Consider the following 22111-nt stretch of genomic DNA (forward strand, 5'->3'; position numbering starts at 1 on the left):
ACCCAGTTCAGGCTCCAGTGGAGGCCGGAGTTGGGGTAAGAGTCAGGGTTCTAATAGCCCTCCTCTGTGCCTGAGTACTGGGCACTCTCCAGTGGCTCCTCTGTTCTTTCTCAGCCTAAGGAGGCATTAGAAGAGGCAGGAAGTCTCAGAAGGTGACTTTAGCTGGAAAGAGGCAGGACAGGAGAAAGGGGAGCAGGAGGCTGCAGGGGAACAGACTAGTTTGGAAAAAGATGTGTGGCTTTAGCTTGGCATTGGCATTCACAAGATGGACCACATGCTGAGCATTCAAAGGACTGCAAACGCTAGCACTACAGATTTCAAATTCCCAGATTTTGGGGGAAAGGAGCTGCTGTCTCTCAAGCCAGTCCTAAGGAGAAAAGAGGGAAGCCTAGCAGCTTTGCCAGTTAAGGCTGGGGTGCCTGGAAACCAGAGATGCTCCCTGCCACCCAGCTCTATCCTCCTTTGGAGTGAGAGGGTGTTAAGCTGCCTATCAAGCGACTATCCTTGCAGCTCACGTCCCTGGAACGACTACTGGAAACTCCTCTATCACAACAACCACGATGACTAGGCCCTCACATTGTCCGGTGCGCACTGACCTTGCTGAGGCCACCCTGCTGGGGTACGCTCCCTCCCGCTGCTGCCAGGACCCCTCCTCCAGCTGCAAGAAGCGGACGCGGCAGAGGCGCCTGGACACACTTTATTCCAATATTCCTCCTGGAAAGGCGGGTGGAGCGCAAGACTCACGGATCATCGTCCCCGCCTGGGCGTACTCAGCGGACCAAGGAGGGTCCAGGAGCACAACCCTCCTCCCACCCTTTGGGGCCAAGTCAGACGAAGCCACGGAAAGGGTTGGTCTGTTTTACTGACCAAATCTTCTTGTTAGCCGTTTCCGCCTTGTTTGCCGAGTGCCGGCCTTCTCCTCTCCGGGTGGCCACCTCCAAACGCTGCTCTGGGAGCGACTGCGCCAGCCCTGCGGAGGGCTGCCTAGACCTTGAAGTTTGGAAAAACAAGAGATTGAACCAGCTCCCTCCCTACTTTTCCTTCTCCACTGACACACACGCACCCGTCAGGCCGCCGCCACTTCCTGCCTTTGTTTTTCTTCCTCCAAACATTTTTGGCCTCTTGCATTAGCCGCCGGGGTGGGGGTGGGGGGTTCCGAGTTGAAGATAAAAGAAAATACAAGCTGAAGACAGTATTCTGGAGATGGCTCCGAGCTCTGGAGCTCCTGAGAAAGAACCGCGCCTGGGAAGTCAGTCGCCAGGGCCAATGTCACAGCCTTGCCCGCTGCGGCCTCTTCAAGAAATGGAACTCGGACTTGGCCTTCCGGGGCGGCCTGAACCCCGGTCGGGTCTTTCCCAGCTCATGGTGGGTTCAGCTTGGCTGTTGGACCTCCTGCAAAGCGGAAGAGTTGATTATAGGCTCAAAGCAAAGTCAAAACTAAGAACTCGAAGCTCTGCCTCATCTTCTTCCCCAAGATCTGTCCTGGTCCTCAGCTGCACCCACTCCTCCCCCTGCCGCCTGCCTGGCGAAACATTTGCACAGCCAGTGTGCTGCGAGCAAGAGGGACAGGCACCGGCCAAGCTGGGAACGTCGCGCAGCCTTGGGGATCCGAGCACCCCTCTGCTGTCCCTGCTGGGGAACTAAAAGTATTCGGCAGCTTCGGGCTTTTTCCCTTCTGTTGATTATCATAAGGCTTTTCCCTTGTCTATCTTCACTGCAGCGCCCCCACATGCCCCCTTCCAAGCTGGACGTCTCCCCAGGCACCCCGCTTCGCTGCAGCCTGCGGAGCCGCCCTACCACCAGCCGCTCCAGCCTTTCCTCGGGAATTTGCCTTTGTCTCCTGCAGACACCCATGGGATCCAAACCTGCTGGCACCTTCTCGATTTGAACCTGGAGAAGAATATGGGAGGCAACGGTTATGAAGAACAGGGCTCACACCCGCACACCCATATCGACCTTTCTGCAGAGACACGCTCTCCCTGGCACCAGGGGAAAACCGATCTAATTAAGAGAGGGGCTGCAGCCGGGGGAGGCAGCCTGGCGTCCCCCGCTGGCGGGCCACCACGGCCCAGTCTGCTCAGGCACAAGCTGAAGTTGACTGCCAAAACTGCAATAAAACCGCAGGTCTGTCTAGAACTGTTTTCGGTTTTCCTAGACGCCCCCGGGTTCAATTATGGTCTTAAAAGCCCTAATACAAGTGCAAGAATTTGTTTGCCTTCACCAGGGGCGGGGCAAGCCCTGCAATGGTGGCGCCTTTGTTATGGCAAAGTCACTGAAACCCCTCATGCATTCCTTTTGTTCAAGGATAGGGGTGACAAGGACTGGGTGGGCTGTTTGGGATACACAAAATCAAGCCAAGGAATGGATGTTTGAAACCTCTTCTCCCTTTTATATTTTATCTCCAAGAAAGATGCTGGGGAGAGACAAATAATTTGCCTTGTTGGATGCTGCTGGAAATAGAAGTTTTTTCACCGCAGGGCAAACCTATTATGTGCTTCCCAGCTTTAGGTCTTGTGCTATCTATCCTTCCCCAATAACATTCCTTCCCACTGGACCTTCTCACTTGCATCACTGCTGCCCTCTGCATGAGCCACAGTGGACAAATATGTCAAGCTGAAGATGCAAAATAATTTCAAGTTCAGCTCTCAGGGATTCAAAGGGCATGAAAGTTCTTGCAGCAAATCTTGAATAAAGAGTTCATTAAACCAATGTGTCCGAGGAGCTTGATTTGTGATAAGCAATCCTTGTAAAGGGGGGTGGTAGGGAGCCACATAAACATTAATGCTAATAAATTAGTTTACTCCACTACAGAGTAATTACTTGATATTATTGATATTTACAGCAAGTATTCAAATGCAATGGTAGGCCATTATTTGGAGAAAATACATAATGAGAATATTTCTTTTCCAGCAACACATGATTAGATTTGTTCTTGAGTCAGTTACAGTTAGCTCAGCAATAAATAAATAAATCGATATTGACACTTAAATACTAAAGATTTTAGAGTTTATATTCTAAACCTCCCCAAGATATTTAAATACCTTCTGCTATTCCCTGGATGGAGAAAGGAAAAGGTTATCTTTTTTCATTTTTCGACTTTCCTTCAGCAACACCCCAGCTCCTTCAAAGAAGACGGTCATGGGGAAGCCGCAGGTCTGGATCCCCTCTCAGCTCTGGCCTTCCCTGGCTGCTCCGTGTTCTCTCCCTTCTTTCACTTCCTCCCAGACATTGCTCCTTTAATCCTACAGGATGAGGAGCATATTTTGCCTTAATTTCTTTCTTTCCTCTTCCCAAGAATGCTAGAATCATACTAGGCTCTATGGCCTCTGTCTCTATCTTTAGCACAAATCTAGCCTTTTCAAGGCATTCTTGGGTCCCAAGGCGCAGGTAGTTTGGCATTGTATTCCTCCTGTGGAATGAGTAGTAGGAAAGGCCTGGAGATTTCTGAGTTTCTGCCCTGTACTTCTCTTGCTTCCACTCTCTCCTATTGCAAGGAAGGAGAGGAGGTAGGATACCCCTTTCTCAGCCATCACTCCTTGGTCCTCACCCCTCCTTGTCACCCCCATTCTCCCCAGAGCCCTGGAATTCTACAAACACCCTGGTGCCTCCCACCCCAACAAAGATACAGCATACCCAGAAGACTCCTCGGATGGTGGATGGTAGCGCTTCTAAAGCAGCCCAAGGCTTGCCTCAATTGCATGGTTTCCTGAGTCATCAGCTCCAAAAGACCAGGCTGGCGGGCGACCGGTGAGCAGCGGCGCAGCCCTGGTGCCTCTGTCAAGTCACTCCGAACTCTGGCTTGCAGCAAGGAGGAAGGGTTTTCTCCAAGGGCGTATGGGGTGGGGTGAGGAGACAGGCAAGGAAGATGAAGGGAGAGGTGGATCCCGGGTGAGACGAAGGCCCTTCCCAGCCCTGCGGATTATTGACAAACCGCAGGGAGAAGCCGACCTGACCGTTGGTGGTTTAGGGACGGAAGGCACTAAAGCACTTCGGAAGTGACCATGAATGCAAGCGTGTAATCAAGTCACCGTGCAAATCGGACAAGCCAAGAGGTCGGCACATCCACGGCTACGAACCTTGGCCCCAAAGTGGGTCCGGTCACTGTCGGAAGTTGAGGTGCTACCCAGAGCAAGCCTGAGTGAGGGGGGCTGCGAAGTAGGGGGTGCAAACGCGAGCCTCGGGTGGAGCTGACTGTCAGACCACAGGCAGCACAGTTCTGGGCTCCTACCTGGCCATCCCCAGCCAGGGCATCCCTCACCCACCCGGGGACTGGGAGAGAGCAGGGACAGGAGTTAAGCTCTCACATCTCTCAGTGCTAGGACCGTGTGATTGAGCACAAGCTTGCTGCATGGGGGCGCACCCCAGCTCGCATGGCGAGCAGGGAGGCCCCCCAGCCAACATGAGTTACACCGGCGATTACGTGCTTTCGGTGAGAACACCGAGTGACGATCTGTTGCTTCCCCTGTGGTGGCTACAAAGAAAGGAAGCCGGGGAGGGAGGGGAGGGAAAAAAAGGAAAGGGGGGAAAAAAGGCCCGGACTAGCTCGCTTGCAGCTTGTCAATTTCAACATCAGGTCACATGACCAGCACCTCCCTGCTAAGGATGGGGATAGATTTCCACGTCAGCTTACGTCTCCAAATTTCTACTTCACGGATCCGCTTCAAAGAGGCAGCTGCAGTGGAGAATCATGTTAAGCTCGGCTACTGCGGAGAGCCCAAGGTAGCCCAATGATGGATTTTGATGAGCGTGGTCCCTGCTCCTCTAACATGTATTTACCAAGTTGTACTTACTACGTCTCGGGTCCAGACTTCTCCAGCCTCCCTTCTTTTCTGCCCCAGACCCCGTCTTCGCGCCCAATGACATATTCGTACTCTTCCAACCTGCCCCAGGTCCAACCCGTGCGCGAAGTGACCTTCAGAGAGTACGCCATTGAGCCCGCCACTAAATGGCACCCCCGCGGCAATCTGGCCCACTGCTACTCCGCGGATGAGCTGGTGCACAGAGACTGCCTGCAGGCGCCCAGCGCGGCCGGCGTGCCTGGCGACGTGCTGGCCAAGAACTCGGCCAACGTCTACCACCACCCCACCCCCGCCGTCTCGTCCAATTTCTATAGCACCGTGGGCAGGAACGGCGTCCTGCCACAGGCTTTCGACCAGTTTTTCGAGACGGCTTACGGCACCCCAGAAAACCTCGTCTCCTCCGACTACCCCGGGGACAAGAGTGCCGAGAAGGGGCCCCCGGCGGCCACGGCGACCTCCGCGGCGGCAGCGGCGGCGGCGGCGGCTACCGGCGCGCCGACAACTTCAAGTTCGGACAGCGGCGGCGGCGGCTGCCGGGAGGCGGCGGCGGCTGAGGAGGAGAAAGAGCAGCGGCGGCGGCGCCCGGAGAGCAGCAGCAGCCCCGAGTCGTCTTCCGGCCACACTGAAGACAAGGCCGGCGGCTCCAGTACGTATAAAGGCAGCGCTCTGCGCTTTATGAAAGGGGAGTTGGAAATCTAGCGCGGCACCGCTGTTAAATTTTTATATGCTGTTTTATAAGCATATAAGGTTTATGAAGGGCCTTTAGGTTTCCCCCAACAAAACTTTGTTATAAAAGGCGGGATCACGTGGCGAGTGCTGAAATTGGCCGTGAAATACCCACAGGCCAAGGCATGCCTGCAAAAAAAAAAAACAACTCCCCTTTTCCCTTTTTTCCCTTCTCAGCTCCCAAACCCTGCAGCTCGACCCCGCTCGGAGCCAGCTCCGGGCTAGGGAGCTGGAGGTGGGCGCCTGTAAATTCCCCCTGCAAGGGCTCCGGGAGCCTTTGATAGCGAGGTAATCCAGCGATTTTTATAAAAGCCATGTGTTGCGCCGGGACTTCAGTCCCGGCCGGGATTCAAAGGCGTCGCTATTTAACCATGGCGGTAGGGGAGCGTTTAACAGATAAAGTAGCCCGTTTAGCTCTAGCAATATATTAAAAGAAACGAATTAACCCAAAGATGGCCTTTTTGTCCAAAGGAAGCCATTTTCCTCTGGCGCGGTGGCAATTACTTGCTGCCTTCTGTCCGACTGCATGTTTTCACAATTGTAATTCAATTTGTCAAAAGCGATGTGGTTTTTTTTTCTTTCCCCCTTGTCTTGTGGATATTTTTCTTTTTAAAAGGGAGCAAGTACAGCCTGCCAGCAGCTTTGGGAAGCCCCCTTTCCATATACTCTGCATAAAGTAGCACACCCCCTGCCCTGCCAAGGGAACAGGGTGTTTGTGTAGCCGTGGTGGCCTGCGAAGGCCTGAGGTAGAGACCTTCCGCTGCCACCTCCCCACCTCAGGGGAGCCAAGAGGCCGGCCTGGAAGGCAGGAGCTGCTGGCCAGAACTCTGGCTGACAAAGACCCAGCAGCCGCCCCACATGTTATGCAAGGCCAGTCACGGCTGCAACCGGGAAAGACTGGGGTTGAGGCCACCTTTACTGCCTCGGATCCAATCGGGCAGTCCAGGTGCTGGAAGGTGAAATGTCCCTAAGAGGCTGTTTGTTTAGTCTGGCGGGGGGAAAAAGGCAGCCGGTAACCCTGACTCCGCTGCTTTCAAAGAGGTTTATGCAGCGCAAACATGCCTGTTGCTGTGAGAAGCTCTCCTTTCTGTTCTGGGGGCAGCAAAGCAGCTTCCCCAGGGGCCTATTTAGCCAGTTGGCTTTTATCCGGGGCTGAGCCTCCCACTGCAGTGGTCACCCGCCCACAGTGGGAGCCTGAAGTTAGGGGCCTGGGCAGACTTCGAGAGTGCTTGGGCTGACCTCCCTGTGGCCAGCCTTTCTCAACTAGGGGCTCTGGGGGGATTGCTGCCCCCATGCCTGGCTCACCCCTTGCTTTCTACCTCCACAGGTGGCCAACGCACCCGCAAAAAGCGCTGCCCCTATACCAAGTACCAGATCCGAGAGCTGGAACGGGAGTTCTTCTTCAGTGTCTATATCAACAAAGAGAAGCGACTACAACTGTCCCGCATGCTCAACCTCACAGATCGTCAAGTTAAAATCTGGTTTCAGAACAGAAGGATGAAGGAAAAAAAAATTAACAGAGACCGTTTACAGTACTATTCAGCTAATCCACTCCTCTAAGGATCCTGCTGATTGGAATTGGGTGGGGGGCTTCATACACATGAGATGATATGCGGATTTTGCCCTTGACAAGGTCAAGCCACATGGTGACTTTTGAAAAAAAGGTATGCAAGAGAGGGGAGGCTACGTGGAGATAGCTCCATAGGAGTCTGCCTGGAACTCTCTTGTTTAAGATCTCAGTGGTTAAGTTTCCTAATAACAATTGGATTCTAAGAGTTGCATCAACTAAAATAAAAGGTTTGGGACCCCTGGTAGTTCACTCTTAGAACCAGCAGAGATTCAGGCTGGGTGTGGTCTCTATCCTGGACTGGGTCCCCTGCCAGGCCCCCTGGAGGCCATCCCCCCCACCACTGGGAGGTTGCCCACCCCCAGGACCCTGGAGTCAAGAAGCTATGCATTCTCCAGTCCTAGTTCAACTTGGGGACAGGGGTGGGAAGGGGGAGGATTCCTAGATGCCGGGAATGAGGCTGCTTTCCAAAGCCAATGTGAAAGGCGGCTGGTCTAAGAGGTGGCTTTGAGTGGGAGAGGGCTTCAAATCCTTATGGGAAAAGAAATCTATTCCAGGTGGTGTTAGGGTCCTTCCACTCCTCTTAGCCACCCACTGCACTATCTCAGGCCTAAATTCCTAATTGCTGACTCCTGCAGCCCACCTGGCCTTTCTTTCTACCAAACAGTGTGGTGGTGGAATGTCCTTCATCCCAGCCTGCAACTCATGCCGAAAACCTGGTTGCAGAGTGGACTGTTCCCTGAGGTGGAAGACATCCATCGAAAAACCAAAAGACCTCTGGCTCCGAAGATCTCGGCAGGAAATGCCTGGGATAGGGGTGCAGCAGTTTGACAAAATCGCCACCACAGTTAATGAAGCTTGGATTTGCTTGGTGTCCAGTATGGGAGCAGTGGGCCTGGCCAGCAGGTCTCTAGCTATAGCCACAAGGGGCTAGAGTTCCCCAAAACACCTGGTTCTGCTGCCACACTATACCCTCATTTGCTCCAGAACTGATCTTGGAAGCTTCTGGAGACCTTCCAAGGGCCTGAGAGTGATGTGGAATTATTTTAAAAGATAAATGTTATATTATATATATATATATTTCCCTGAAGGAACCAAAGCGAATTTTAAAAGATGCAATGTAGAGGGGAAAAAAGATGATGAAAATATTTAAAGGCTCTATCTGTTTACAGTGTTCCATGGTTAAACTCGCTCACTGCTAAGAATATTTGAATGTACGCTTCATACAGGGATGGTGTTCAAAAGACTTGTAAATAAAGGAACCATAACCAACTTTGTTTGATTACTTTTTTTTTTTTTTGCCATTAGTTGATTTCCTCTGGAGTGTTGGAGGGGGTGGGAAGGGTGTTGGGAATGATCTTTTTAATCTCTGGCAACATTTGGAAAGTGTTAGGGAAATGCTTGGAGGCAATTCAGCCTGCCAGAGCCTGGAGACCTCATCTGGGAATGCTAGGCACCCTCCGGTTGAATCTCCTTTGCCTCTCTGTGTTAAGAAATGTCTCGTAACTCAGTATTTAGTAGCAGTGTTGGTCTCTTCTCTTTTCTTACCTACCATGTGTGTCACAGAATGTATACAGGGAACAGGGCAGAAGGAAAATAAAGACAATGTAAACTTGAGTATCAGGTCCTGGTGTGACATTTCTCTCCCTGCTAGCCTTTTACTGCCAAATGTCAGCTTCCAACAGCCCCCTTTACTTTCTAGTAAAGGGGCAAGAGATGTGGAAGGTCCTGAGGGGTGAGACAATTACTAAGTTAGGAATCAACTATACTAGAAACCAGGCTAGGGAAGTCAAGGTGTCTAGGATTGGGCATCTTAGGGCCTAGACTTCATCCTCTCAGACTTATCTGAGCCCTGGAGAAGGTATGGAGGTGGTCAATTGGTCTGTCCCCTAGCTACCTGCTGGTCTTAGGACTTGGAAGCATGAGGGGAAAAATATCACTGTAGGGTGCCCTTTGGGTCCCTTCTGGAAGAGGAACCCTGGTCTATGTACCAAGGCAGGACAGACTCTCAGGATCCTCTAAGGGTGCTTTCTCCTCAGCTCTCAACTGAGGCAGCCTTTTCCCTTTGAGAAAAAAGAATGCCGCTTTCCTCTTTGTTTGCTGCCTTTGAACTTCTGCCTTAAATTTGGACATCACCCATAACCTTGAGGAGAAGGGCTGAAAGGACAGAATCCATTGTTACCCACCCCATCCTCTCTGCAGCCACCCAAGGAGCGCCAAAGCAGCAGAGAGGGTCGCATTTGTAGAGAGGCCTCAGACCCCAGACCCTACTCTGTTTGTGTGTTTGTCTAGCTGGCGCGACTGGGGAAATCAAGCTGAAAAAGGAGTGGGACAGACCTGAGATGAATGTCTGTCTAGGTTGATAGACCCACTGAGTCGAACAAGGGCCTTCCTAGAGGGAAGGGAGGGGGCAGGCTGGGAAGCCGGGTTTTAGGTAAAGACTTCCTTTGGGATGGTTAAAAATTAACCATAGTCTCTTAAGTTGCTAGAGAGAGTCTAGGCAGGAGCACTGCTCGCGGGCGGGCGGGCGGCGGACTGGCGCGGGTTTGATTTCTGAGCCCTATAAAAGCCCATCCTCTGATGGCTATGACAATGTGGTCGTAAACCCGTCCCGGCCGGCCAATTTGCATATTTGGAATGCGCCGCTATAAACCCGGCTGGGGTTTTGCAGCGATTTCTTAGATGTAAAAAATGAGTTCTCAATAGAAGCGGGCTGGGTACTGCCTCTCCTCTCGCTCTCTCTGCCGGAGCCGGTTTCCCTCTTTCGGCTAGGAGCTGGAGCTCAGGCTGGGTCTAGGCGCTCAGCCGCCACGAGATGGCGCACTTCCGATCAATGTCAAAGCCGCCAGGGAGCCGGGAACCCCAGCGTGATTCTTGGCCTTTGTTCGCTTCTGATACTAAGAGCAGCACGGTACATTATTTCACTTGTCCCGCTACTCTTCGCGTCAAAAAAAGAGGGCTCACTCTCAAGAAGTGGTTGGTGTTGTAATTTGAAGCAACACGCATTCGCTAGGCCCCACGGACGTCGCCACGTGGAGAAGCCAGCTGCCTCTTTGGCAGTGATTTCGGAAATGTGTCAAGGTAAGAGGCCAAAATTTAGCCATTTCAGTGTGCCTGGAGCGGGAGTGGGGAGGTGACTGAATGGCTGAACAGGGCTCGGGAACATGGCTGGGTTTGTGGGTGACACGATAGGCGGGCGTTTGGCCACTACTCCTTCTCCCATTTCTCTCTGAGGTTGGAAAACGGGGGAAGGCCTAAGTGGAAAAGTTGAGGATTTCAGCTTCCTGCATAAGCATTTAACCCAAGGCGATTTTTTGATTTTGTAGAAATATTCAGAATAGAATGAGCTGTGCTGAAATAGGGGGTTGTGGGAGGGCAAGAAAAAGAAAGAAGAAGACAGAGGAAAGAATGAAAAGGAAGGAAGAGCGAGAGCGAGAGAGCGAGAGAGAGAGAGAGAGAGAGAGAGAGAGAGAGAGAGAGAGAAAAAAGAAAGTGAAAGAAGGAAGAAAGAAAGAAAAGAAAAAAGAAAAGAAGGCAGTGTGTGTGGGGGGGGGCATAAAAGTTTCTACTTTAAACAATGGGGTGGTAGTCTGCAGCCGCTGGGGCAAGCTTGTTCCCCCAGACGTTCTGGAGGTTGCTGGCTTCCCACTAGCTAGGTCTCCAGGTCAGCCCAGCAGTCAAGGGAAAATCTTTGTTCTGAAAAAGGCCAATTCAGAAAAGACCACATTTGATTTTTGAGGATGCCCAAGGAGAAGTCTTTGTATTGCATATTTTGAATTTGCAGCTATAAACTCCACTGGGATTTTGCAACAATTTCTTAGATGTAAAAATGAGATCTTTCGATATTTTGCAAATATGGAAAATGCTGGAATGGAGGATAAACTCTGAGCACCTCCATAAGGGTTGTCATAAACAGGTTTTAAATATTCATAATTCACTAAACATTTTGGTGGCCAGATCCAAATCCCCTCTTTCTCCTATATTTAAATTTTTACTCAAATATTTTTACTGGTTTCTTAAAATAGCTTTCATTTCCCAATACAATACGCAGTGCATGATGAATAGGGAGACTCCCAGAGAAAGTAGTTACTGCTTGTGTGTATCTAAATTTTGTCTATCAAAGTTACAAGTCTTTGTTGAGTTTGGGCTTCCAAACTATGCCAGAACAAGGCAACCAGAGGAAGGAGTGAATGCCCACACGATGAGTTTGCTCTCCGCAGTCAGAACTGTCCCTACAATCCCAGAGCCACCTCCAGTTTCAAGGCCAGAGGCAGTTTATTGTGGACAAAAGTAAAAATATTGCAATTCAAGGGGTGTGTGAAAAGGCCGGAACACTCGCTGAACGGGGATGGAGGTGGGGGGCGAAGGGCAAGATCAGTGGTTGGATTCGGAAAAAATTTTTAAGTATGTTCTTTAGGGCTAGATTGCACCTGATCGATTCAAAGCTGGAAATGTTGACATTCTTAAAGATGAATGGGAAAAGAACATCCATTGCTTGTGGGAAAATTCTTGAACTATTCAAAAAGAAAATTCTGTATGTGAAAATTCATAAATCAGAGAAGTCCTGAATTTTTGTTAAAGCCAAATACATGCAAGCAGCATTTATTTTTCTTCTCTGGGGCTGTAGCCCAACTGCTGCACGACCCGTGGATAATTTGGTGTCCCGAAAGCATTAAGAGTGACCTCCAGACACAAATTGTTTACTGACTAGCTCGATCTCAGGATCTACTCATTTTTGTTGTTGTTGTTTTATTTTCTAAGAACTTGTTTTTTTTGTGAAACAGCAGTTTATTTCTCCTCACTTGCAAGGGCCTAGTCGGGAGAAGGAATTTGCTCTCTAGTGAACTGCAGTGTAATCTTTGACAAAGGGCTTTCTCCATGCCTGGCCTTTACTTTGGCTTAGTAGGGCAAGCAGTTATTATTCAGGTAGAAGTGGGCAACATTTACTCCCACATAAATGTTGGGGTCTGGCAGCAGCTGCCTATCCTGTGCAAGGCCTGGTTGAGGCAAGCAGGCATCAAGTGTTTTGGGTCAAAGGCATCCTGAGGGAGGGGAAGAAATTCAGCAGCTGGGAGGAATGGGGAAAGGGAAAGAAGGCAAAGGAATGAGAGGGAAAGCAGAGTGGCCAGAAGCTGACCCGACCTGTGCTGCAACTGAATTGCTTTTCTTAATCTCTCTGAGGTGGGGAACCTTGGCAAAGCTGAGGCAATCAATAAATGGAATGTTTCATTGAGGAAACAAACACCTCAATGTTACAGTCCAGGGAGTTGGGGAGCACTGGGGTTGTTTGGGGATGGTTGGGGCTCCCTGAACTACTACGAGAGAGCCGAAGAGGCACTCCGAGGTGTTTAACTTGAGCTTCTACTGTGTTGGTATCCTCTCCTTTGAACTAGCAGCAGCAGGCCAGTCTGCAGCCTGAGAGAACCTGCAGTCTCTCTGCAAGCCCCGCTGGGAGTTGAACAGAGGTTCTGGGCTTGAGAGGGGCTCCCATATGGGCTTAAGCACTTTTTTTTTTTTTTTTAAGCAAGAAAGCACAAACCCAACATCCTGTTTGGTTTTTTATAAGAGAGAAAAAGTCACGCTACAGAAACACATCTGGCTCTCCACAAAGGTCACTGAAGACCCAAGTGCCAATGCCATGGTCTGCAAGGTCCATAGCAGGCCTTCCAGCTCCTCCACTCCTCAGCCTTTTGTGGCAGATGCAGTACCAAGTTGACTTTTGTAACCTTGCACGCTTCTGGATCCTATCCAGCCTAGAAGCCTATTTGGCTGCCCTACAGGGCCCTGACCAGATCCGCCTGAGCTGTCTGCAGCAGGACACCCAGCTTGACTTACCAGCAAAATTGGCAAGGCCCCTGAGTCCCAGAAGAGTCCTGGAGGACCCAAGGAGAAGACTTTAAAGGGTCTATCAACTCCTTGAAAATCACGGACAAATTGTGGGAATGGAGAGTTATGCATTTTCCTTGCATTAGATTTTCTGAAAGGGTCCTGACTCCGTAAAAGCTTAAGAAACACAGGTTGAGATCATTGTCTTTCACTTTATTTCTGTAGCCTCTACCATCTCAGATATACTCCCTAATAGCCACTGGCCCAGCCCTGTCTTCAGCCAAAGTCTGGGAAGTTGTTTTCTGCATTTAGCTGGACTCTAGGCCTAAGTTCTAGCCCACTGACCTGCTGGAGTTCATTATCCTCAAGGAACCATGGAAGCTCTTGAGACTTATTTCCCATGTGACAGAGACTTCCTAAGAGGCATGGATGGTTCTGAAAAGCAAAGTTGCCTAGTCAGTCCCCAGCATTGTGGCATTTCCAGATGGCACTGCTGAATACAACAGTCCCAGCCAGTTCCACCAAATTGGTAAGCTGGGTAAGGACTAGGAAGAACCAGGAAGCTAAAGATGGGGGCATAGGCTGTGGTGGTCTGAAGCTTTTCTGCACTCAGATTTGTTGGCTTCATGGACTCAGCCAGACAATTTGCCTTGGCTCTGGGCACCTTGGTTCAACTGGAAGAAAGCAGAGTTAATGATCTCTCAGGACTGTCTTGATTGTGTAATACTGCTGTGGCAGCTTCAATACCCTGTCAGCCTGGAGAAAACTAGCTCTCTCATGCTCTTTCTCCTTTTCTCTTTCCTACTCTTTTCTCTCCCCTTGTCCTTCTCTCCTTCTGTTCCTCTTCCTCTTTCTCTCTCTAATCTCCTCCTCTGCACCATGATGCTCAGTCTGCACAGCCAGTCACTTCAGGAGGCCAAAGTGGAAGTGGCTGGAGCATAGTTAGTAGTGGCTCAGCATTCAGGGCACGGCTCTTAGAGCAGCCATGGCCCACAGCTGCTTGAATGTTAGAAGCCAAAGACAGGGCTCTACCTAATCTGCTCTCTGTATGCTTTCAGCATCCTCTCAGGCTCATCTCTGCCTAGGTTCACTGCGGAGGAATGAGGCCAAGTGCCCCGCACATCAGCTGACATGCGAGTCTTATCTCACTACAGGCAAAGGCCTGAGTGTATATTTCCTGGGATCCCAATGTTCACTAACTCCAGCTCCAAGTGGAGTTGGCAGTGCAGGCAGACCTGGGGCATCCTGGAGACCTGTAGCCTGCAGTCAGGGGCAAGGCAATGATCTCCTAGTCTCCACTGGATTGGACAGAAAATGTCGAATTTCCCGAGGCTTGTTTGAGGCCTAAACTTGGCTAGTGCTCCAGGCAGGCCATTTCCAGTTGGTTAAGAGAGGACCCTGAGGAAAGCTGGAGTCCCCTGAGCAAAGGGCTTGCTTTTTGACTCTTATAACAGGGCCATGAGGCCCAGCATGGTCTGGCAGGCAATGGATTTCCTCACCCAGGGCCTTGTTAAAATGCGCACACCATGGGAGCAAAGACTGCCCCAGCTGTGGGTATGGAAAGGAGGAGGAAGAGGGGAGGAGACAGAGAGGGAGGAATATAGTGACATTAGTTCTTGTCATAACCTCCAGAAGCTTATTACTGCCAAAGCTAACAGGAGAGCAGAATCATATAGCAGAGATTCCTGCTGGGTGCACCCCTCCAGGTTTCTCCCTCCATGTTTCCCTCTTCTTTGGGCAGGCCAAGGACCAATGAACAAAAGTTTCACTCCCCAAAATGACATATGAGCTTGGTGATTGTGGGTGGGGGGGAGTGGTGCCTGGACCTGGGAGTGGGAGTTGGGGAGTCTTTCCATGCCAGCCCACCCAGCCCATGCAGACAGGAGTTAGAGAGAAGGTGAACCAGGTGAGCACACTGGAGAGAATTCTAACTGGAATATGGATTAGAGAAGGAAAGTATTGGGGACTTAGAGGCCAGGGAATAGCTACTGCATTGAGGGGGTGGGGACTGTGTGGGACAGGGAAGAAGAGGCAACAGGCAGCTTCCAGTTCACTCTGGGGCCCGGACACCCTGAGGATCCTGGCAGGGATGACCACGACCAGGGATGCCACTCTGGGGAGCTAGAATTCAGAGATGGGGCTATTTTCATGTCCAGAGGTGATTGGGAAGAGCCTGAGGCCCCGACAAGGCCCGCGTAAGTTGTCAGAGAGTTTTGGACTAGTGGCTGCTTCTGTTACAAGGATAGTGAGCACCCAAGTCGGACTGGGCGCGCACCATAAACACCCCACTTGTTAACGGCGCGGGGCCCAAGGGCGCTTCAAACAGACCCTCGCATAGGGCTCACGTCCGGGTAGGGGCGGGGCAAACCCAGCGGCCAGGCCCCCCACCAACCACATTGCGGCAGCCCCCACAGCTCCCGGCCTTCAGGCGGATGTGTCGAGCGTGCGTGTCCTGGCCCATCAATATAGATTACATATTTATATCAATCGCGGGCTCCGAGGGCGCCCTCGGAGAGCGGCCCCGCGCCTACGAAACCAAACTGGGAGTGGTCGCGCGGAAACTCTGGCTCGGGATTGGCTGTGGGCGCCCGCCGCGGTGAGGGGGGATTGCTAATCGTATGCAGCATGTTTTGCGCAAGAAATGTCAGCCAGAAAGGGCTATCTGCTCCCCTCGCCAAATTATCCCACAACAATGTCATGCTCGGAGAGCCCTGCCGCGAACTCTTTTTTGGTCGACTCGCTCATCAGCTCCAGCAGAGGCGAGGCGGGCGGTGGTGGTGGTGGCGCAAGGGGCGGCGGCGGCAGCGGTGGTTACTACGCCCACAGTGGGGTCTACCTGCCGGGTGACTTGCCCTATGGGCTGCAGAGCTGCGGGCTCTTCCCCACGCTGGGCGGCAAGCGCAATGAGGCGGCGTCGCCGGGAGGCAGTGGCAGTAGCGGGGCCCTAGGTCCTGGAGCGCACAGCTATGGCCCTACGCCCGTAGATCTGTGGCTGGACGCGCCGCGGTCCTGCCTGATGGAACCGCCTGAGGGGCCTCCGCCTCAGCCCCAGCAACAGCCGCCGCCCCCGCCGCAGCCACCTCAGCCCCCGCCGCAGGCCACTTCGTGCTCTTTTGCTCAGAACATCAAAGAAGAAAACTCCTACTGCCTCTACGACTCGGCAGACAAATGCCCCAAAGGCTCGGCTGCGGCTGCCGAATTGGCTCCCTTCCCGCGGGGCCCGCCACCCGACGGCTGCACCTTGGGTGCCTCCAGCGGGGTGCCAGTGCCCGGCTACTTCCGCCTCTCGCAGGCCTATGGTACGGCCAAGGGCTACGGCGGCGGCGGCGCGCAGCAGCTAGGCGCCAGCCTGTTCCCAGCGCAGCCCCCTGGCCGCAGCTTGGACCCGCCACCCGCGCTGACCTCCGGACCGGCGGATGCGGCCGGGAAGGAGCGAGCCCTCGATTCTCCTCCACCCCCCACGCTGGCTTGCAGGGGCGGCGGGGGCTTGCAGGGCGACGAGGAGGCTCACGCGTCGTCCTCGGCCGCGGAGGAGCTCTCCCCGGCCCCTTCCGAGAGCAGCAAAACCTCGCTGGAGAAGGACTCCCTGGGTAAGCAGGGTGCGCCGAAGGGTTTCAGTCAGGCGGGTACTCTGACAAGCAGACCCAGGAAAGGGAAGGACCAGACAACCTGGAGCGCGGCTCAGCAGCGGGTCCGCCTTGGCCCAAACTGCAAGCAGGCTGACCTTGTGAACTTGCTTTTTAATATTGGGCGTGGGGACGCAGTAAAATTCACGTCTGGCTTAGCGCCCCACACCAAAATGTCCTCGGCGCTAGCCTCAGCTCCCCCAGACTCGGGGCAAGGACACTAACGAGCAGGCCACCTCCTGTGCACGCTCTTTCCTGTGGCCGGAGCACCCCAAGCCCTAGTCCGAGCCCAGCTGCGCGTCGCAGCCCACGCGGGGGGTGGGGAGGGAGGGAAAGTAGCTCGCCCTTAGATAGCGCGGATGTTTGTAAGGCATCCAAAATAAGCAGCCGCCAGCGCCAATAAATAAACTCATTAACCGGCGAAGTTCGAGTTTACGATCCCCCATGCTTTTTTCAAAGTTGCTGGAGGGGCAGGAATCCTCATTGCGGGGAGAAGAAAAGAGAAATCCGGCCTAGACGCCGGAGCTCTAAGCTGGGAGCCACAAAGGGGCCATTTCGCTTCCCCGAAACTCAGAGTCGCCCAACTGCCCACCCGTAGCTTCTAGACAAGCATGAGGGAGGACCCTTGACCCCCGAGTCAGTTTTCCTCTTCCATTGGCTCAGCTATGCCCTTTTGCCTCCTCTCTTGGACTTTGGACGATCAGCGGCCTGGGCTGAGACAGACAAGCTGTCACCCACCTTCTAAGTAAGCACCCCGAGCTCCCAGCCAGGGGCCTGCAAGAGATGTTTCTCTAATACAGCAGACAGAAGCAAAGAAAGACTTTAAGGTCAAGATGTACAGACCTGTCCTCCCAGGCCTTTCGATCTAGGGCTCTAGGAGCACCTACAGCTTTGTGCTAAAACAGGTGTCTGGAAAAGGTGTAGGGAAATGTAAATTGGAAGAGTGGGTGTAGCTTGGAGGCCCTCTCAATTTTGCTATGACTTTTAGAGGAACTGTTCTCTACAGCCAAAGGGGGACATAATTCCCTTCTCTGTGACTCAGGACATCTCTCTTATAGAAGAAATATTGAGAATTCGCCCCCAGCGCTCAGCCCACGTGGGTTTAATCTTCCTCTCTTTATTCTTTTATACCTCAGGCAATTCCAAAGGCGAAAATGCAGCCAACTGGCTCACAGCAAAGAGCGGTCGGAAGAAGCGCTGCCCCTACACGAAACACCAAACACTGGAGCTGGAGAAGGAATTTCTGTTCAACATGTACCTTACTCGAGAGCGGCGCCTAGAGATCAGCCGCAGCGTCCACCTCACGGACAGACAAGTGAAAATCTGGTTTCAGAACCGCAGGATGAAACTGAAGAAAATGAACCGAGAAAACCGGATCCGGGAGCTCACAGCCAACTTTAATTTTTCCTGATAAATCTCCAGGCGATGCTCTTCTTCTTCTTCTTCTTCTTTTTTTTTTTTGCTTCCAGAGCGCTGGTCTTCAGCCTCTGCCCAGGAACTCGCACCTGTACCGGAGCCCTATTCCTCCCTCCCACACTCACCATCTCCTGGGCCATTACATCTGTGCAGGGCTGGTTTGTTCTAACTTTTTGTTTCTTTGTCTGTTTGCTTGGTGCTGGTTTATTTGTTGTTTTCTGGGGGAAAAAGCCATATCATGGTAAAATAATATGGAGATAGATATTGTCCTAAGTGTCAAGTGGTAACTGGGCTGGGCTTGCTGTCTTTTTGGGGGGGTGTCTCACTGCTTGAAATGGCCCCGTCCTCCTCCACCAAGCTGGTTTCCTGCCCAGCCAGGGGCAAGCCTAGCTGTAAAGCCGAGGTTCCATTGTTGGCGCTGAGGTGTCTGGCCTGAGGTCAATGGTGCAAGGAGCCTCCACTGGGCACGCCTGCCCTGAGTGCTGAGCTGTGTTCATTCAGGGCATATAGGCCCCTGGGTGTCTTTTTTTCTCTCTTCCTTTCTTCTCTTCCTTGGCCAAGAGAAGGGCTTACAGGCATGGACATACGCAGGTTGGCAAAAGGGCTTGACTTTGGCTGATTGAAAAATCGAGAAAGAGTAAGATTAAAATTTTCTTCCTCTGTAAGATATCCCAACTTTAAAAGAAAAAAAAGAATGACCAAGAGAAGGGAACTTCTCTTTTAGTTTGTGTAAGGTCCTGCATTGCCTGGCTAAAACGTTTCATTTAGCTCTGAATTTCCATATCCCTCTGGTTGTAGGTAAATAATGTAGTTTTGTTTATACATGTGGAATTAGTGAATTTTTGTCATTAAAATCGTTACCAGTGGTAACATATAACAAGCACACCACAATTCTCCCTATCTTGTGGAGTTGGTTTTTCTTAATTACCTTAAATTCTTTTTTCTTTCTGAAAATCACAGAAGCCTAGGCGGGCTGGGCCAAGCTGAGTAAACTAGAGAAGGGAGACATTGTTTGGATTTCCTTTATACTGTGAAGTTACATGCATATAAGGGTCAAACCTGTAGGTGCAGAAAAAAAACTATAAATACAAATCTGTATAAATGTCTATTATGAAGAATTGCCAATCTTGTTTTAAGCAAATGCATTCTATCATTATTATAAATGTTAGTTCTAGCTCTATTTACTTCTAATCTTAAATCAGAATAAATTAATATTGTATTGCTGCTGTGCGTGGAAAAAAGACAATGTTTATGTTCTTATAGAATAAAAGCTGTGGAATGAAGTTTTAAATTTTACCTCTTTTTTGACTTCTTATCTTCACCTTCCACTTTATCCCTTCCACCACTTTTACAACAGGAGGACTAACCCGAGCCCCCTGCAATTACTTTAGGCATCTATTTAAATATTACCTAGACGGTCGTAATTTGTCTGGGCCCTATAGCCCTGGTGCCGTAAGGTTTGTCGGCTTTTGTTCAGTTTTATGACTTGCTAGTATATCTGGATTGTGACTGTCTTGGACCAGTGGTTTCAGTTGAGAGGAGAGCTGCATAGACAGAGGAAGTCAAACAGGATTTCTTTCAGGAGCCCCAGGGAGGCTGGCAGACGTGGATTATTTTGCGGGTGCCTGGGTCCCAGATGACCCCCATCCTAAATCTGGGGAGCAGACCTGGCCCACAGCTCATCACTAGCGCCAGCGGCAGCGGTTAAGTGGACCCTAGCGGGACCGGCTAGGCTGCCTCCTCCCCCAGCACGGCCTTCCCCACCTGGCGGCCCTCCGCAGGGCCACGGGTTTCCTGCTCCCCAGATTGGGGGGTGGGGGAGGCGACGCTAGGGGGAGGGGGCGCGGGAGCGCGCGCCCCGGCCCGCAGGCAGCAGGGAGGGAGAGAAGGAGAGGGAGAGAGAGAGCAGCGGGGAGCGAGCGGCTGGAGGCGGAGGCCAGACAGTGAGCCGTGCTCGGTACATTCCCTGGCGCTTTCCAGTCTTCCACCGCTGCCGCCGCTTGGCGCCGGCTCGCTCAGCAGCAAGATTTGGGAAATCAGCGCACACACTGCTCCTTCTCGGCTCTCTTCTCGCCTGCTCTCCTTTCTTTCTCTCTCCGCCTTTCTCTCTCCCAGCCTTACCTTACTGGGACCCATGGCTTCTTCCTCGGTGACGCATTTGAGGCAGTCTAGGATATCAGTTGCAGCGGCGGGCGCAGGTTGCGGAGGGGTTGGGCCGGGCGCGATCGCAGTGTTCTCTCCTTGGTGGCGGCTGCAGTGGCGGTGGCGGAGGCGGCGGCGGCGGCGGCGGCGGGCGAGGCAGCACCGCGCGTGCAGCACCAGAACTGGTCGGTGATTTAGGTAGTTTCCTGTTGTTGGGATCCACCTTTCTCTCGACAGCACGACACTGCCTTCATTACTTCAGTTGAAATCGTCTCCAGGTATCTGTGCGCGCGGGGCCGGGCAGGGCGGGACGTCAAGGCCCTGGTGGTGCTAGGCCTGGGGCCGCAACCTAGGATGTCCCTGCGCAGGAGCCTTGGGTCTTCCTCCTTAGCGCTATGTCAGCCAACCAGTCAGCCCTCCCCTTCTCCCCACTCACCTCCACCTGGCCGGGAGCAAGTACTGTCAGGTTAGCTGCTCCTTTTAGGACGCCCGGGGGCGTGGTAGGAATTCTGGGCCTAGAGCCATTCAAGGTCAGGGGCGCGCATGCTTCCATCCCGAGCCTCAGCCACTCTAGGCCTGCAACTGGCCAGGGACCCCGACATTGTTTTGCAAGGTTGGAAAACAAGAGGCACACTTACACACTATATCCAGAGTGTGAACTCAGAAAAGATCCCTTTACCAGTGGAAACGCCCGCTGAACTAGAAGAGACAGGGCAGACAAGGGCTGGGATCCTGGCCTTGTCACTTACCCTTCTCTCTGTATGTGGCCTCTGTTCCTAGGAGGAACCTGTGTCTCTTTTCTTTCTTCTTTTTTCCCTTGTGCTTCCTTCCTTTTTTAGCCCTCCTTGTTTCTTCTGTCCTTTGCTCCTTCCTTCTTTTTTTCTTCCCTTTATTTTTCTTTCATTTTTTTTGTCTCTCTGTCCCAGTCTCCATCACACCTTCTCTTCTATCTAAATCATCCTTCAGGAGGGGTACAGGGCTGGCTTAAGGAGAGTCTAGGGGTGAGCAGGTGTCTCATTTTTGTCTGCACTCTCAAGGAAAGATTGAGGAGCCTGCGGAGGAAAGGCCGTGTGGGGCGGCTGTGAGGTGCGGCGAGTTTTGGCCTGGTGTGCCGCTGCTCAGACAAGGCCTCGGTTATGATCACGACCGGATGGCGGCGGCCTTGCATTCGTTCCATCTCTACCCGTTGCCCAGTGTACGGGGACACTCTCAACGTCATTATGTGCCCACACTGAGGGCAGGGAAGCCTTGCCAGCCTCACTGTAGACCTGAGCTAAGGCCCATCCAGGCCCAGTGGAGTCTGACAATTTAGGGTGCTTCTTGCGGGCTCTTCCAGGCCTGTCGTAGTTCAGATTTTACTGCTTGCTTGCCAGTGGCTTCTACCAGGTACAAAATTTGTTAGATGAGGCACTCTAAAGCGCAGCCAGGTGCTGCAGAAGGTGACCCTCCCAAGAGCCAATATGTTTCAGATAGGTAAAAGGAATCCAGAGCCATTGGATACAGACTTGAGTCCTTGTTTCAAGTTGTAGTCTACCAATGGAAGCCAGTCTGACCACCTCCACTATGGGAAACTGAAAACAAACCATCCCTCCCTTACTCCCCAACATGCATATACCTTCAGAATCATGTCCACAGAGGTGTGCTTCCCTTTCTAGGCTGTGCTGGAGGCTCAAGAACGGTTCAGATCACCGATTTGCTATATGACAGGGCTGCACACTCGGTTCTCTTCAACTCTTCCCCACCATTCTCCGGACCAGGGTATTGGATTTATTTCAGAAATCAAAGTTTTAGAAGAACTGTTAGTCAAGAAACAGTGGTTTGTAATTACACTCATTTATTATTTCTTTACTCAAATGCAATCCTTTTCGCTTCCAAAATAAAAGCAGACACAAAAGTCCAATATTCTGGCCCCAAAACTGTGGGCTAAAGGGAGACAATATTTAGTTCTGACCTCTCCCCTTCTAGGCATCAGTAATGTCTGCTTAACACGCAATGCCTACTAATTATTT

The 22111-nt window shown here is 51.9% G+C and overlaps 2 protein-coding genes and 1 long non-coding RNA gene across 4 annotated transcripts; 2 read left to right on the forward strand and 1 right to left on the reverse strand.

The window, feature by feature from the left end:
* Window positions 1-692: 692 nt before the first annotated feature.
* LOC128560338 (uncharacterized) lies at window positions 693-4908 on the reverse strand. Its single transcript, XR_008372936.1, has 5 exons — window positions 4791-4908; window positions 3634-4672; window positions 3042-3242; window positions 1064-1890; window positions 693-990 (listed from the first exon to the last, which is right to left on the reverse strand). It is a non-coding gene; the product is annotated as an uncharacterized LOC128560338 (long non-coding RNA).
* Window positions 4569-8364, forward strand: HOXA11 (homeobox A11). 2 transcript variants are annotated; one of them, XR_008372935.1, is made up of 3 exons: window positions 4569-5445; window positions 6853-7189; window positions 7760-8364. XR_008372935.1 is itself a non-coding variant. In XM_053553941.1 (2 exons), exons 1-2 carry the CDS (start codon window positions 4728-4730, stop codon window positions 7083-7085), a joined length of 951 nt encoding a protein of 316 aa, XP_053409916.1. In that variant the 5' UTR covers window positions 4569-4727; the 3' UTR covers window positions 7086-8364. The 2 variants fall into 2 exon arrangements, 1 of the variants encoding a protein (XP_053409916.1); XM_053553941.1 differs by having other exon boundaries at window positions 6853-8364.
* A 5501-nt stretch (window positions 8365-13865) lies between these two features.
* Window positions 13866-19243, forward strand: HOXA10 (homeobox A10). The gene is made up of 2 exons (XM_053608393.1): window positions 13866-16508; window positions 17681-19243. Exons 1-2 carry the CDS (start codon window positions 15560-15562, stop codon window positions 17953-17955), a joined length of 1224 nt encoding a protein of 407 aa, XP_053464368.1. The 5' UTR covers window positions 13866-15559; the 3' UTR covers window positions 17956-19243.
* Window positions 19244-22111: the final 2868 nt, after the last annotated feature.

Source organism: Nycticebus coucang, chromosome 11 (assembly GCF_027406575.1).
Source record: "Nycticebus coucang isolate mNycCou1 chromosome 11, mNycCou1.pri, whole genome shotgun sequence".
Classification (NCBI taxonomy): Eukaryota; Metazoa; Chordata; class Mammalia; order Primates; family Lorisidae; genus Nycticebus; species Nycticebus coucang.

What these genes read in the sequence shown, in the direction of transcription:
- HOXA11 (XM_053553941.1), top strand. Translation starts at nt 4,728, where the DNA reads ATGATGGATTTTGATGAGCGTGGTCCCTGCTCCTCTAACATGTATTTA. An exon ending in AGACAAGGCCGGCGGCTCCA is followed by an intron (nt 5,446 to 6,852) that starts GTACGTATAAAG and finishes CTACCTCCACAG; the next exon opens with GTGGCCAACGCACCCGCAAA.
- HOXA10 (XM_053608393.1), top strand. Translation starts at nt 15,560, where the DNA reads ATGTCAGCCAGAAAGGGCTATCTGCTCCCCTCGCCAAATTATCCCACA. An exon ending in GCTGGAGAAGGACTCCCTGG is followed by an intron (nt 16,509 to 17,680) that starts GTAAGCAGGGTG and finishes TTTATACCTCAG; the next exon opens with GCAATTCCAAAGGCGAAAAT.